At 37.1% G+C, this 17,698-nt stretch overlaps 1 protein-coding gene across 2 annotated transcripts in view; it reads left to right on the top strand.

Moving 5' to 3' along the window:
- FARSB (phenylalanyl-tRNA synthetase subunit beta) overlaps positions 1 to 17,698 on the top strand; it is an 83,538-nt gene that overhangs the window by 47,662 nt on the left and 18,178 nt on the right. For both annotated transcript variants that reach the window (XM_054477328.2, XM_063648000.1), the window contains exon 16: positions 7,252 to 7,407. In XM_054477328.2, coding sequence (XP_054333303.1) covers positions 7,252 to 7,407 — 156 coding nt within the window. The remainder of the gene's footprint in view (positions 1 to 7,251; positions 7,408 to 17,698) is intronic.

Here is a 17,698-nt window from a genome sequence, read left to right as displayed (position 1 = left end):
GGAGCATTGACATTAACAATTTTTGAAGTAACACATTTGCATATGTGATGGCATCTTAACTGTGTAAATACATCATTTTTAATATAGAAAGTTATTTTAGTACATTTGGTTCCACATAGTTAAGATCTGCTAACATGAGTATAATGTGTCCTGTCATGCATTGAATATTGTGTTTTTTTTTTGATAGGTAAAAAATCCATTCCAGGTTTACATTAACTAAATAAAAGCCAACCCACAAGGATGTACTTTTTCCTTCATGTGTTGAGAAGGTCATAGATTTTTCTTCATATTTGTTTCTTGGCTTTTCAGCACTATTTTAAAAAGGAAAGTCTGTACTTTGGTGCTATGATACAGGAGGGCATTTTAAGGAAAATTGTTCTTAAGCTTTATTGTGTTTTTTTAAAAATTGAAAATATATTTGTGATGTTTTTAAGACCTTTCATGAATATGTATTTTTAATTTAAAAGCAATTCTAATCTTTTATTATTATTATTTTTAAAATATCCAACTTCTCCTTAGTCCTACTCTTAGAATTAGTTGCCGGCCCTTTTCTGTGCTTATACAAGCATATGTTATGCTTTTATTTACAGCCATAGATAATGGATAAATACTTTTTAGTGTTTATACAAATGGGATATACTTTACCTGTCTTGTTCTGCACCTCGTTTCTCCTCTGAGCACATTCTATCAATTTCATTTCTTTTTAATGGCTGGATAATCTTCCATCATATCAATGTACTATAATTTATTTGCTAAGATTGTTATGAATATTTAGATTTTTACCAAACTTTTGCCAAACTATGTCTGTTGCAAGAAATGTCCTTGTACCTTTATACAAATAGGTATTTTTAGAACTAGAGTTGATCATTCCATAGGTGTAAACATCTAAATGTGTGATAATTTGTTGAATTCTCTTCATAAAAGGATTTTTTTACAAACTTAGCATCCTACCAAGAGTGTATAAAGGTTCCTGTTTACCCACATTCGATACGATTTCTGGAGGCATTATGTCTTCACAAGATTCTTGTTGCATTTCTGAATCATTTAGGCCTGCACTGAAATTCTTCAGGAGATGTATAAAATTTGCAATATAAATTATAGTCTTGTGGGTTCCAATGTGAAATAAATTTGTTGGATGGAATAGACTTAAAAATCAAGTTGCTTGGTTTTATTCTCTGAATTTGGCCAGACTATTAACCTCAAGCTCCACATCAGCCTCTGATTATTCTAGAAGCTGTTTTGGTCTCCCAGTAGGCTTTCTCCTAGCATCTTTCTTTGGGCTTTTAGGTGACTGTGAGAATAGGAGTGGAAAGTTTCTCTGGAAGACTCTGCTCTTTTCCAGTCTGTGCCATGTATGATAACATAACCAAACATCTTAGTTTTTAATCATTGGTACTTTGGTGGAAAAGGATCTATACCGAACAGGAGCCTATTTGAAAAATTTGAGTTATATGTAATAGTCATTTACTAGAGGACATCATGTACCATTCCTTTTTCTTTTCTGTTAAAAAATCATTTGGTGTGTTCTTTCATCTTATAGAATTGTAGCTAGCCGCCCCTCCTTTGCGCAGCTTAGATCAGCCCTCTCCAGGCAGTACTTTGAAGTCTGTGAAATACATAGATAATTTAGGCTGACATACTTGCCAGGCCCATTTAAAAGCAGAATTGTTTGATGGCATGACACAAGCAGTCTGTTAACTGAGTTATAAAGAACTGAGGCATTTCCAACAAACCCCAGCTTTGGCATGAGTTTTAAATAGTTCTTATTTTGTGGTGTGTAGTCAGTGGACTTTCTATGATGTAGTATGGTCTCTTAGTGCAACATACTAGGAAATGGGAATGTTACTATACCCAGCAATTTCAAGGAGGAATGGGTGGAAATGAGTTTGTGGTTATTTTCTCCTTTGATTCAGTTCAGCTACAGTAGAGGGAGTATCTTAGCAAGATATGAGGAAGTAAGTCCAGAGAGAGCAATAACCCTTGGGAAATGTAAAAAGCCAGCCAATCAGTGTGGAGTTGGGAGGGGGCGCCTAAATAATGAGGTTAATCTAATTATTATGGTGGGCTTAATACAAAGCCCTAGAAATCAGACTTTTCTTAAAAATATTGCAAAATTAAATCTAAAAATATATAGTTCATTATTGTATGTGTATGCTATAAACATCCTGAAACCTTTCTTGAATGAAATAGAGTATAAATTTTTTAAGTTCTCTTTTGTTTTTGTTTTTGTTTTGAGGCAGGGTCTCACTCTCACTCAGGCATGATCATAGCTCACTGCAATCTCGAACTCCTGTGCTCAAGGGTCCTCCCACTTCAGCCTCCCAAGGAGCTGGGACTACAGGCACATGACACCACCACTGTGCCTGGCTAATCTTTACATTTTTTAAAATAATTTATTTGTAGAGATAGAGTCTCACTTTGTTGCCCAGGCTGGTCTGAAACTCCTGGGCTCAAGTGATCCTTCTGCCTCGGCCTTCTAAAGTACTGGGATTACAGGCCTGAGCCACTGTGCCTGGCCTAAATTGTATATTTTTTAATTGTGATTTTATTATTCTCATCACAAGCTTACTTAATTTGTTTTTTAAAATTCTAAATTTTTAATCCAGATATTGCTGCTCGTATCAGAAATATAAAAGTTTTACATAATTTAGAAATCAGGAAAAAAATACTTGGAATTTGGCAAAGATTACCAAAATAAAGATTCCAGTTTATGTTGCTAAGCTCTCTCTTAATGGTAGTATTACTGTTGGGCTCTTCTCTCACAGCAAAAATGGAACTCCAAAGTTGTTTCAATACATGCCTGTGTGTTAAAGTGGGAGCATGTGACATCCACACCAACAAATGGGTACCACATGGCAAAAATACCCAGAAGCAAGTCAGTAGTATGAAAGGGATAATTTAGTTCTGTTTCATTTCATTTTTTTCCCTTCAGAGGGAGAGAATGAAAGAAAGGGAGACACACAGAGAGAGAGAGAGAGAGAGTAAGTTTGTATTCCTACAGTGGAATCAGGCTCTTCATTTTAGTTTACGAATATGGTTGGTTTAGTGAGGTTTTGTGCCTGTCTGATTTTAATGTCGACTTATAGCTTTTAGATATCAAATTTCTTTATCTTTAAAAATGGAAATGATGGAGGTGACAGTGGTATGCTCCTCGCTTACCTCAGCTGGCATAGATATGTTCCACTGTCTGCTCCTGGCCCTGCTTAATAGCTATTTGTGTGTGCTTATCTTCTTTTTAGGCTGTAGGCATTTACTCAGAAAATAATTATTGAGGTCTGGCATGGTGGCTCATGCCTATAGTCTTAGCACTTTGGGAGGCTGAGGCAGGCAGATTGCCTGAGCCCAGGAGTTCAAGACCAGCCTGGGCAACATGGTAAAACCCTGTCTCTACTGAAAATACAAAAAAAAAAAAAAAAAAAAAAAAAAAAAAAAATCAGTGGGCATGGTGATGTGTGCTTGTACTCCCAGCTACTTAGGAGGCTGAGTTGGGAGGTTCGCCTGAGCCTGGGAAGTCAAGGCTGCAATGAGCCAAGATCATGCTGCTGCACGCCAGCCTGGGCTACTGGAGTGAGACCCTGTCTCAAAGAAACAAAGAAGAATTACTGAGGGTTTAGGTTGTAGATGTCTTGTACTGGCTTTGACCTCTATCATCAAAGAATATCTAGAATAGAGCACCTTGAATATAGTGTGTACTGAGAAATGTTAAATGGCAAGGGCAGTTATTTCTTTGTATCTGTTCAGTCCGAAGTTCAACTCAGAATATACTTTCCATAAGTAACAATACTGTTCATGGCTGGAAACTTCACTGACTCTTAAAAATAATTTATTTCAGTTGCTTAAATGGAATTCTTAAGTATGACAAAAACTTTTGAAAATTAAAACATCTGTTTATCATATAAAAAACATTTCAACAATGCACATCTTTTTTTTTTTTTTTTAAGACGGAGTCTCGCTCTGTTGCCCAGGCTGGAGTGCAGTGGCACAATCTTGGCTCACTGCAAGCTCTGCCTCCTGGGTTCACGCCATTCTCCTGCCTTAGCCTCCTGAGTAGCTGGGACTACAGGCGCCTGCCACCACGCCTGGCCAATTTTTTTTGTATTTTTAGTAGAGACGGAGTTTCACCGTGTTAGCCAGGATGGTCTCGATCTCCTGACCTCGTGATCCGCCCGCCTTGGCCTCCCAAAGTGCTGGGATTACAGGTGTGAGCCACCACGCCTGGCCTCAAAAATGCACATCTTTGACCATATTAAGTGGATATATAGCCATATATAAGTTTGCCCTTATATTGTTTGTTTTCATTTAAATCTTTTTGGGTGTACCCTATAGTGGAAAGAGCGTGGGTTTTAGAGTGAGTCAATTCTGGTCAAATCCTGGTTTTGTAACTTATTAGCAATATAATTAATTGTATTAGCTCCAGCCAATTAGTTTGACTTTGGGCAAGTTACTTAGTCGTTCTGAGCTTTGTTTCTCCATCTGTTTTATAGGAATAATAATACTTACCTTGCATGGTTGTCTTGAGAATTAAATAAGATTATAGAGAAATTGACAGATAGTTAATACCTAGCATGTGCCAGATAATCGACACCACAGATTAACAGTTAATGTTAGTTTTCCTTTTACTCCATTTATGTGCTTACTTTTATATTATTTTAATATTAGAGTACAGTGTCTTAAAATATTCATGTTTTACTTGGATATCTAGAAGATAAAAGGCATTCTGTATTTTATGTCAACCATTGCTAGTAGCTTTTACCTATGGGAGTAAATCCGTGGAAGAAGTTTTGCTCAATGTATGCTAACATGAAGCAGCTTTCTATTTTCAGTTTATTCCCTCAGATATTAGTTTGTTCTTTCTCTTTTTAATTTGAAAAGCAAAATGAGGCCAGCATTTGTTCTATGTTTGTGTTAGAGCAGCGGTCTCCAGAATGTATTGAAGGGCCACAAGTGTTATAAAGTTAAATGATGACTGCTGACTTTCAGTCTTCCTCTCTATACTTAGGTACTTCTTTTTAAAAATGAGTTTTGTTACAGGTTTAGATGATTGTAACTGGCACTACAAGATCAAAAAGTTCCATCGCCCTAAAAACGCCTTATTTTAGTCACATTTTTTTCCCATACCTAACCCCAGACAACTACTATCTGTTCTCTGTTCCCATAAGTTTGGCCTTTTCCAGAATGTTGTATAAATGGACTCATACTGTCTGTAGCCTTTTGAGAGCCTTCTTTCTTTCAGCATAATGCCTTTGAGAGTCATCCAGGTTGTCAAGTCTATCTACAGTTTGTTCCTTTTTGTTGCTGAGCAGTATCCTACTGTATGGATATACCAGTTTGTTATCAGTGTTCATTTGGACTGTTGGAATTCTTTTTTAAAATATTGACTTTAACTGGGCACAGTGGCTCACACCTTAATTCCAGCACTTTTGGAGGCTGAGGCAGGAGGATCACTTGAGCCCAGAGTTTGAGACCAGCCTGGGCAACAGAGTGAGACTTTGTCTCTGCAAAAAATTAAAAAATTAGCTGAGTGTGGTGGCGTGTGCCTATGGTCCCAGCTACCCTGGAGGCTAAGGTGGGAGGATTGCTTGAGCCCAGGAAGTTGAGGCTGCAGTGCACTTTTATATTATTTGTGGTTGCGCCAGGATAGGCAACAGAGCGAGACCCTATCTCAAAAAATAAAGTGAGATAAAATGAAATATTGAGTTTGTAAGTTTGTTTTAGTTTTCAAAGTAGAATAATATATACTAATCATGGAAAAATTGGGAAACAAAAGTTGGAAAAAATTATCCTTGCCCAAACATAACCTCTATTAACATTTAGATATATTTCTTTTCAGTCTTTTTCTCTGTTCATGGGGTTTTTTGGCTTATGGGCTATATTTATGTAGTTGTGATTCTGTTTTTCATCTTTTTATTATTATTATTATTTTTGTAGAGATGGAGTATTGCTGTGTTGCCCAGGTTGGTCTCAAACTCTTGCTCTGGCCTTCCAAAGTGCTAGGATTACAGGCATGAGCTGTTTTGCCTGGCCCTATTCTTCATATACTTTTAAAAATTATTATTATTATTGTGGTAAAAAACATATGAGAGCTACCCTCTTAGTAAACTTTTAGAGGTGTACAGTTACAGTAGTGTTAACTATATGCACGTTGTTGCGGGTCTCTAGAACTTTTCATCTTGCATGGCTAAACTTTTATACTCATTCAATATCAATTCCCCATTCCCTTTCCCTCCAACCCCTGGCAGCTACCTTTTTACTTTCTGTTTCTCCGAGTTTCATGACTTAGATACTTCATATAAGTGGAATCATGCAGTATTTGTCCTACTGTGAGTGGCTTACTTAATTTAGCATAATGTCCTCAAGATTCACTCATGTGGTAGCATAGCTTCATAAACTTTAGTATTCTGCTTTTTTATGCTTTGTGAAGAATGTATTCAACATAAGTAGTTTTTAAAATATTACACACACCAGTGTAACCATCAGCCACATTAAGAATGGAACATTGCCAGTATCCTAAGCTTCTTATATGACCCCTCCCCATCACAGATTCTTCCTTTTAACCTAGGGTAATTGTTAGCCTAACTTTGGTCATAGTCATTACCTTACTTGCTTCATAGTTTTCCAATCTATGTTTGTTCTTTAAACAATGTAATTTAGTTTTGCCTCTTTTTGAACCTTGTGGTCTCTTTTTAATTTCCATTTACTATGATAAGTATTTGCTGTTGCTATGTTATGATAAACCATCATAAAGATGCTTTCTAATAGCCGCTTAGTATCCTGATGAGTGATCGCACTGTACTTTATGTAGCCATCCCTAATATAGATTGTTTATAATTTTACTATTGGAAATAATGTTGTAGTAAATGTCTTTCTACATAAAGCCTTTTTGAATTTAGGATTATTTCCTTTGGGTAGTATTAATATTATGAATAAGAGAGTATGAAGCTTTAAGGCTGTGATATATTGGTAAATTGTTTACAAAGAATTTTACCAACTTATACCTCAGTGAAGCCTTATTTTCCCTGGTCAGCATTGAGGGTTTTTCACTCTTTCCCCCAAATAAAATACCTTAGGGAATTTGATAAGCTGAAAAAAGACTATTTTATCTTATTTTGCATTTCTGAGGTTGAATCCTTCTCTGAATGTTTAATATTTGGTTTTCTTTTTTGTTGACTTTTTCTAAGTTTGTATTGGGGTAAATCAGTTTCTTAAGCAATGATTAATACAGCCTTGTGACCAGTTCCTCTATTTTTCTAGATGTAGGTGCAAAAAACTACAGGCATCTCTGTGCGGTTTATTACAACAAGAATCCTGGGTTTGAGATCATTCATGGGCTGCTGGACAGAATTATGCAGTTGCTCGATGTGCTTCCTGGTGAAGACAAGGGGGGATATGTGATCAAAGCATCAGAAGGTAAGACAGATGAGCCGAATCCAGAGTTCGTGACAGTGTCAGGAAGAGGCTACACCTTGTTTTTGATGAAGTTGGTAGTTTTGATTTGGGATTTTAGAAAGAAAGGGAGATAAAGTTTTATTTCAATTAATTGCCAATATTATTCAGAAAATATCCCCTTTCCCTCCAGCGTTTTAAGAAAACACTTTTCAGAACTCTCATAAGTGCTGCACAGTATACTTTTGTTCCAACTGAGCTATGGTAACCCCTAGTTACTGGCACCTTTAAGCCATCAGCACATGGTGAACCCAGAAGTTTTAACTGGAAGCTGATAAGACCTAAAGTGATGGTTTGCACTCAAAAGCTGCCTGTCTGATGGCTTTAAGGCAAAAGAAAAAAGAAAAAAAACCCCAAAAACCTCAGAAGTTATTCTGAAAGATTTCACACATGTTAATCAAGTCATAAAGTTTGCAGAGCAAGGGTGGGAATCCTCGTGTATAAAATCCCAAGTACAGTAAAATCTTTGTTGGAGAGTTTAAGTTAGGCTAACTAAATGGTATATATGTGCTCCTAATATTCTATTAATAGTTTCTCATTATCCAAGGAACGCTGAAATTTTTGCTTTTCATATTTCTGCAGCTTCAATCTAAATTTATTTTGTTAGATGAAAGGTCCAGAAACAACTTGAGAGAAATATTTTACCACTTATTCCTACTGTTTACCTCACTGTGCTTTATAAGTCTATTTGGCATCTTAAATTTCTAACAGAACATTTACTTTTAAAGTGTTACTTAACAGTTAGTAGTGAGATTTGGTGGGGTAATATTTTTGTTTTTTTCTTTTATTTATTTTATTAGTCCTCAAGGATTGTTTTTGTTGGTGGTTGTTTAATTTTTGTTTTTGTTTTCATTTTGAGACTCCTTTGAAAATAACCCTGAAATCTATGGGTTTTTTTAAATTGAAGATGTGTGTGGTTCTTTTTTTTTTTTTTTTAAATAAATGAGAGATTAAATAAGCAGGAAGTTGTTTTTTACCCACTTTCCATGAGAAATAATAAAATGCAGACATGTGTTATGCTTGTGGAGTTCTAGATGTTAGAACTGGATTTTGGAGTTCATCCAGCCCACGAGCCTGGTTTTATGAGTGAGGGAACTGGGGTTAGGCAAGTTAAAGAAGCCGGAGCCGGGTCATGCATGTTGACCCCACGGCTTCTGCCTCCCAGTATCCTTGCCAGTGTTGTCTGCCTTTTTAGTGCCTGTATGTACTCATTCACCAGTTTACCATCCTAGAATTTTGCTTTAAGACCAGGTCATCCAGGCTTATGGCAACCTGTAAGCTGATGTGAAGCATTTCTTTTCCTTCCATGCACAATCTTCTCAGAAATCTTATTTCTTAAACAGTTTAGCTAGATAAAAATTTGATGCAGATTGCGTCCTGAATGTGAGGTCCAGTTTCTTTCATACTTGAAAGGTTGCAAAGAGCTGAAATGGTAAATGAGAGCATAGCTTATGGTGGATGTGACGCTTTGTGTAACCTTTAGATGGATAATATTTCTGTAAACTGGTATCTTAATATTGTGACTTCTCCTGCTTCAATCGGTTCCTTAGATATTTATTTATCAGAAGAGTGTGAGTTCCTAGTTATAAGGCAGACTTCAGAAAAGACAATGATAAGTAGGACACAGGCGCTGCTGTCAAGCAACCAGCCAGGGAAAAGACCACCACATACCGACCCTCAAACCAAGGTGTTAAAATGATTGTCTTGATGTTTCCGAAGAGGAAGAAAGTGTACCTTCTTTAGGGCATCCAGAAAAACAATAAGGAGTTTCTGCAAAGTGAGATGGGCCTTTGGAAGAATAGGTGGAGACAGGGGAAGCAAGGCAAACTAACGATGGGAAACAGGCTGTGTGTTTGGAAACACAGCAGACAGTGTAGTATGGTTTGGCTACAGGGTGAGGAAGGAGCTTGAAACTATATTTGGAGTCTTGAATGCTAGGGAAAGGCTGCAGCTAGTTAGGAGAAAAGTATTAAAGCTTCTTTTAAAGCAGGTAGGTGATATTAGATCTGTACTTTAAAGGGATTAATTTAGCAGCAATATGTAGGTTGGGTGGGATGGAGAGCAGAGGTGAAGAGAATGATGGGAAGGGATTTTAGCACATTGTAGAGGAGTGATAATGAGGAATTGGCCTGGATTGTGCTCATAGGATCCAAGGAAAAGACTGATTTAAGAAACCTTAGGAGGCCGGGCGCGGTGGCTCACGCCTGTAATCCCAGCACTTTGGGAGGCCGAGGCGGGCAGATCACGAGGTCAGGAGATCGAGACCATCCTGGCTAACACGGGGAAACCCCGTCTCTTCTAAAAATACAAAAAATTAGCCGGGCGTTGTGGTGGGCGTCTGTAGTTCCAGCTGCTCAGGAGGCTGAGGGAGGAGAATGGTGTGAACCCAGGAGGCGGAGCTTGCAGTGAGCCGAGATCACGCCACTGCACTCCATCTAGCCTGGGCGACAGAGCGAGACTCTGTCTCAACCAAAAAAAAAAAAAAAAAAGAAACCTTAGGAAGATAGAAGTTGGAAAATTTTGTGATAGTGCCACTTGGAACCTTTTGTGATACAGCTAATTTGTGTTGATCTTCTTTTTAAAAGTCAGGTTTTTCTAATTCTAAACTTATGATATTATAATTTGAATTCCATATAATTTAGCACCCATACAGAATATAATACTTAGTGTCTAGTTTCCTAACATGTAGATGTCTGCTGTTTTTGTTTAGAATTTTTTTTTTTTTAATTAGGAAATACACATTCCTAAACTGTCACTAGTTCTGATGTGGTTGTAGATCTTTATGTTCAATTTTGTTAGGCCAGGTTGTTATTTTGGTTTTTGATTTAGCATGAATATTTACAGACTCAGACTTGTGGTTCCTTTTGAATCTGCATTGGCTGTCATAGTAGAACACTGTAATCTTTTGAAGTTTTTTCAGGTATGAAATGTCCAAGATTTATGAACATGAAAAGCTTTTTACACATGGGCAGCCTGAATCAGTATGTATTTCAGTATATCTAACGGACTTTCTTTGGAAAAGGGCAGGAGGAGATTTACTGTCACCCCCTATCACCATCATTGGCCACATTAGTCTCTTGGAGTCCTGGGCACACACCTAGCTCTGAGTGCTTTTTTCTCAGGGTGCTTTCTGCAAGAACCATCAAGCCAGAGAGAATTGGTATTATTACAAATAATGGTTCCTCATTTCTATAGGGATTTCTATTTTGATTATCTAATGGCAAGTATGATCATCCTTTTTTGTTTATGGTTGAAGAAACCAAGGTATAAAGAAGTGGCTTGTCAAAATAAGTCAGTAATAAAGTTGGTATTAAGTTTTTCATCTAATATATATGTATGTGTTTGTGTGTGTATATAAAACACACACACACATACACACATACATACCACAACTAAGGAACAACATTGTTTTTCAGACTCCTAAGCAAATCAGTAAACACAGGAATTTTGTTACTGGGGCATGTTTAGCTGCATCATTTCCTCCAATTTATTGTTATTTTACATACAGCTTTTTCAACTAAGAAAAGGTCTTCAGAGTATTAAAAAGTAGAGTAGAAGCAGATTAAGAACTACAGTTCCCTGCCATCCTTGATTACTGAGTTGTCTTATATTACTCTGGCATATGGCTGACTTTTTAATAATTAAAAATCCCTAGTGGCTTTGCAGTTATAATTGAGCTAAGTCTGTTCTCCAGAGATTCCTGCATATGTCAGTTACATCGGCACTTATACCTATTTCTTCCTGTCCTTCTAATGTATGCTACTAAGCTTTCTTTTGTGCTGCTTTGTTTGGTGGTAGGGATGAATGGAACAAAACTCGATTCACCTTTGAGAAACTTGGCTCTGTGCGTTGTAAGAAATCTGGAAATTCATCTGACTGATCTTCGCATTAACATAAGGAGTTTTGTTGACATTGGAGCGTAACCTTGCTTGTTATGCAGGGGGCAGTCCTCTGCAGCATGTGGAGTATCTGCAAAAGCACCCAGAAAGCCTGTAGTTGTAGCCAGAGTGAAAAGCCATGGTCCCCTGGTCTTAAATATTTCTTATTTGCTGAGCATCCTTGTAGTTAACACCATAAAGTGAGATAGAATGTCAAGTTGATGACAGAATAAGGTCAATGTTGAGTGGGAAAAAAAGAAGAACCTTTAACTTTTTAGCAGACTGCAGAGCATTTTAAGAGTTTCAAAAGGGTTCAACTCCAAATATTTTAGTGGCTTTGGATCAGATTATTATGGCATATATATATATATGCTTTTTCTTTTTTTCAGGCTTCTTCCCCTTCATTTTTTGTGGTTTGTTGCAAACTTAATTATGTATGTTAAGATGCATTTATCCTTTTCAAAAACCACTTCTGGGCAAGGAAAATTCTCCACATTTTTGTGTTTAGAATAGTTATGTGGTTGCCGGGCAAATCAGTGGCAAAAATTATTTCTTGTAGAATGTATGGGCTTTGTGTGTGATTGGCTGCATTGACTTGAGCCTGTGATTTTTTTCCCCTTTAGCTTGTTACCTATTTCAGTTTTGATTATTTACAGTTCTACAGAAAACTTGAATTTAACTTGTGACAAGATCCCTGTTGGAGAGACAGAAGGTTTAGAACTTTAGTTTTGACAATTCTAGTTTTCATGCTGCTCAGAATACATTTTGTGAAATGAAAAATAACCTTGTAAGTAATATGCACATTTAATCCTGTACCATATGTATACACAGTGGGTAGTACCTTCTGCTACAGTAATACCTAATGACCTGGAGTTCATGACCTTTTTCCCCTTTCAGGACACCTGTGAAAGATTTCAGATGCTAAAAAATATGGGTGAAATTGTGATGTTTCCCTGGTCGTCACACTGGTTTTTAGTGTAACATGAGCTTGGAAATATATGAGAAAAATATCTATTGAACAACTTGTTGAAGTAAAAGTGTTCAATTTATGGTTTGATTTATACAAAACGTTCTGGACTATAATAAAGGGAGATCTATCTAGCATGCCCACATTTAGTTACCATCAACAAAGAAATTGTGAAGACAACAGACTGAAAAAAATTGGAAGTTTTTAAGCTTCTGACCTTTGGTTAGTCTGTATGGAAACAGTTTTTATTCCTCTGGATGTCTGCTTTTTTGTGTTTGAGGCAAGCTTTCAAATACTATCATTTTTCTTAGCTTCTTTGAAGGAATTAAAAGACAAAGCAATATTAAACAAATAAGCAGTGATTCCCACACAGTTGGAATAGTGGTATAACACAGGCACTGTTTTTATAGAAGCTTCAGCAATCATCACATGAGTCACTTAGCCCTGTCTTGTTTTTACTCCTCTTGCCTCACTCTCTTGTATGCACAAGGCAAAGTTCTCTCCACTCATGTTCACTTAACTCTTTTTGAGGGGTAGGTGTTTTGATGCTTTCCTGATACTTTAGTACTTGTAGCAAATTGGAATAAAGTCCCAAGATGAATGGCTTGGTCAGCTTGGTATTCCCTCTGATAGATATTGTAGTAACAGTGTTTCTTAACCTTTTTAAAATTAATCTCTCCACTAAGGGCCTTTTTTAGATATTTTCTTTTTCCTTAGTTGTTCCTTCATGAAATTTTAATACCACAGATACACTATATATATACTGTATATATGTATTATTATGTACTGTATGTATCGCTGTGCTGTATACATAAAAATAGTAAGTGTAAAGCTTACTTTTAAAAATTTTGATGCAGGGTTATCAATAACTAAGCAAAATTTTTAAGTTAAATTTAAAAATGATTAACATTTCACTATATCTGCTGGGTAACTTTTAATGTTATTTATTTACTTACATAAACTGTAGTGTATCAAATTATATTTGCCAATCGGCAATTTATACACATATATGGTAATAGTAATAAAAAATTGTAAAAATCATTCAAAACTTATTTTAGCAAAAGTAAAACAGTTGTTATTTTTTGAGACAGGGTCTTGCTCTGTTGCCCAGGCTAGAGTGTAGTGGCATGATCACGGCTCACTGTAATCCTCCCACTTCAGCTACCTAAGTAGTTGGGACTACAGGGCATGCCACCATGCTCAGCTCACTTTTTTGTTTTGTTTTGTTTTTTGTAGAGGCGGGTTTTTGCCATGTCACCCAGGCTGGTCTCAAGCTCCCGGTATCAAACAATCCACCCGCCTCGGCCTCCCAAAGTGTTGAGATTATAGGTGTGAGCCACCATGCCCAGCTAAAGTAATTTTTAGTGAATTTAACTTTTAACTTTTATCTAGTTGATAGTCGGATATTGTCAGCATTTTTTTCTTTTGAGTACTTTTTGTTGTTGTTGAGACGGGGTCTCACTCTGTCACCCAGACTGGAGTGCAGTGGCGCCATCACCACTTGACACCTCAGCCATCAGTGTAGCCGGGACTACAGGCACGTGCCACCATGCCTGGCTAATTGTTGTTTTCTTTTGTTTTCTTTAAAGACAGTTTCTCTGTGTTGCTTAGGCAGATCTTGAACTCCTGGCCTCAAGTGATCTTCCTGACTTGGCCTCAGGTGTGAGCCACCACGCCCACTCTTTTGAGTACTTACCATAACTAATGATGTGTTAAATAACCTTTTGAATTAAATAGTAAAATATAAACTATTTTTGTTTAATTCTCAGAGCCTAAGCTACACACAAAAGCTCTAAAGATCAGCCACAAGGCAGTCAAATGGCATCCCATTGAATGTGACTTGGAGATCTAGTAATGGATAGAGTCTTTCAATCGCAGCCATCTGTTGCCATAGTTTTATAGCAGTGTTCTTGCACACATTTACTGTATCTTCCATATTAATGTTGCTTGTGGGATACCCAAGAAAACCCAATGAGAGGAATGAAATACTGAGGAGTAAGGTTTTTGTCAAGTAGGGCTCAGCTTTGGAGCAACGCAAACCATTTTAATATGGAATATTTTTTTGGTACCCCCCCGCCCCGCCCCTTTTCCTCTAAGAACCAGTTCCACCCCTGTGGAAAATGCGTGCTATAACATAATGAATACTTTGGAATTATAGTAGTCTCCTCTTATCTGCAGGGTATACATTCCAAGACCCCTGATGGATGCTTGAAACTGCAAATAGTATTGAACGCTATATATATGATATGTTTTTAGTCTGTTAACCAAGACAGCTACTAAGTGACTAACGGGCAGGTAGCATATACAGTGTGGACACGCCGGACGAAAGGAAGATTCATGTCCTGGGGAAGTCAGAGAGGGACAACTCTACTCAGTTTTTCATCACGCTACTCAGAACAGTGCACAAGTTAAAACTTAGGAATGATTTATTTCCGGAATTTCCCACTTAATATTTTCAGACCTCAGTTAACCACGGAAAGTGAAACTGCATATAAATGGAGACTACTGTATTTACATCCAGTTGTATATACTGGGCAAAAAAAGAGGAAGATATTTTCATTTACCTCATGGTCCTCTCTTCTCTTCTGCATCCATACTAGATCTTGGCCTCCACTATTCTATAGAAAACGATGTTGTGGCCCAAATACAAAGAATTATAAAAGAAATTCATTTTTAGCTTGTGATCTTTCAAGGGCCTGGGTCCTGAAAGTTCAAAGGATTTTTAGCATGATTCTGATTACTCAATTTTTATCTTATACATATGAGACAGTTTTACTTTCCTCAGGTATCAGCAGTTTTATACATTGGCCAAAATGGGGCAGCACTTGGTTTTGGCACATTTGTGTGCTTCAGCTTATTGGTTAAGAGTCACTGTCCTGGGAATTCCTAGAACATGATGGATTCTGATAAACTATCAACGCTCTAAGTGGCCAGTCCAGCTCTACTCCAGAAGGATTAAGAGAATGGATGGATGGGTGGCTGGAAAGAAGGAAAACACATTGAATAAATCCCTAGGTAGGGATGGTAAATGTGGAGTGATCTCCTGAGCACAGGACCACAAAAAATAAAGGCCTTTTCCCCTGGAGCACTTACTATGGCTTTAACAAGAGAGAGAAATAAAACTTCCATCTGTTTAAACCATTGCCACTTGGGAGTTTCTTTCTTAAAGTTGAAACTAATCCTCACTTACAAATCATATTTTAATTCCTACTTGCCAGAACCCCTTGGCAGTATTAAGATGCCATCCAGCTCTAAACTGAATCAAGTTTCAAGCTAACTTCTAAGTTATTTTAAAATTCTTAGTGAAATTGTTCATTGTCATTCATTCCCTGTCCTCACTATAACCCTTTATTTTGAACACATTTAGATGGCTCATTCTTGTATCTACATGTAAAGTGTTTTCCTGGACACACTTTATCTTATTGCCTTTAAGGTTATTATTGGTAACCACTGGCATTTATTTCCAGTTTGAATTTGCATTTTTACAGCTAATGAAGGCATTGGCCACTCCCAGGAAATATGTTTTAGAGGATTGGCTTTTAAAATGTCTTCTTGGCTCCCACCGATAAACCACTTAAAAAAAAATTGTATATATGCTTCCAAGTAAGATTTGAACAAAGGGTTACCTGTCTTAAAAAAAGTTTGAAGCCTACCCTTATAGAAAATGAGGAAGTTTATGAATGCTATAGCAAAGATGAGAGGCATTTTTATTCCTCTCTTTCTACCTTACTTTCACTTGCTTTTCTTTTGTGTGCTGTGATTATGAGTACTAAGATTGTAGCAATACCAACTCATCATATCACATAGAGGTGGTACATTGTGAGTGTGAAAAGTGATTGATATCTGTCTAGCTATTCATAAATCAATTAAATTTCAGGCTTTGGGTGTTCTCTAGTTCCGGTTGCACAGGAACACTAGGTACTTGAAGGTTTTTGACATTTCTGGATACTGGAAAATTAAGAGTAATTATTTTTCATTAACACTGACTTAAAAAGGAATGTCTGCCAGAACATTGATAGTTCAGCTCATATTTCTTTCTTTTTCTTTCTTTCTTTTTTTTTTTTTTTTTTAAGAGACAGGGTCTCACTGTTACCAAGGCTGCAGCACCCTGGCTTGATGATCATAGCTCGCTGTAGCTTCAAACTCCTGGGTAAAAGCGATCCTCCCATTTCAGCCTCCCCAGGTAGCCAGGACTATAGGCACACACTACCACACCCAGCTGATTCTTTTATTTTTTATGTAGATATGTCCAATGTCCAAGCAAATGAGTTTATTGAGTTTATCTATGTTCCAAAAGTCCCATCTCCATTGATGTGTTCACATTTAGTTATTTCCTTTTCTATCAAGGTGTAGGACTAGGGCAATAATTTTTTTTAAACTTTGTTATTATAAAAAATTAAAAACATACATAAAAATAAAGAGACTAGCATGAGTCCCGATGTCCCCATTGTCTAATTTCAACAATGATCAGTACAGAGTCAGTTTTGTTTCTTTGGTACCCTCACCCACTTTCCACACTACTAAATTATTTTGAAGCAAATCTAAGACATTGCATTATTCCCAGTTGTAAATACAACAAGATGCATCTCTACAATACAGGAACTCCTTTTTTAAAGCATAACTGCAACATCATCACACAAAATTAACAATAATTTCTGAATATCATCAAGTATCCAGTCAATGTCCCCCTTTCCCAATTGTCTTTTTTTTTTTGGCCTAAAACGGTGGGAGGTGGGATATCTTTTTTATTATTATTATTATTATACTTTTAAGTTCTAGGGTACATGTGCACAACGTGCAGGTTTGTTACATATGTATGCATGTGCCATGTTGGTGTGCTGCACCCATTAACTTGTCATTTACATTAGGTATTTCTCCTAATGCTTTCCCTCCCCCCTCCCCCCACCCCATGACAGGCCCCCGTGTGATGTTCCCCTTCCTGTGTCCAGGTGTTCTCATTGTTCACTTCCCACCTATGAGTAAGAACATGTGGTGTTTGGTTTTTTATCCTTGCAATAGTTTGCTGAGAATGATGGTTTCTAGCTTCATCCATGTCCCTACAAAGGACATGAACTCATCCTTTTTTATGGCTGCATAGTATTCCATGGTGTATATGTGCCACATTTTCTTAATCCAGTCTATCATTGATGGACATTTGGGTTGGTTCCAAGTCTTTGCTATTGTGAATACTGCCACAATAAACATATGTAGGCATGTGTCTTTATAGCAGCATGATTTATAGTCCTTTGGGTATATACCCAGTAATGGGATGGCTGGGTCAAATGGTATTTCTAGTTCTAGATCCCTGAGGAATTTCCACACTGACTTCCGCAATGGTTGAACTAGTTTACAGTCCCACCAACAGTGTAAAAGTATTCCTATTTCTCCACATCCTCTCCAGCACCTGTTG

Source organism: Pongo pygmaeus, chromosome 11 (genome assembly GCF_028885625.2).
Source record: "Pongo pygmaeus isolate AG05252 chromosome 11, NHGRI_mPonPyg2-v2.0_pri, whole genome shotgun sequence".
NCBI classification, from domain to species: Eukaryota; Metazoa; Chordata; class Mammalia; order Primates; family Hominidae; genus Pongo; species Pongo pygmaeus.
The sequence above is the reverse complement of the archived record's forward strand: the minus strand, read 5'-3'. Positions and strand labels throughout refer to the sequence as shown.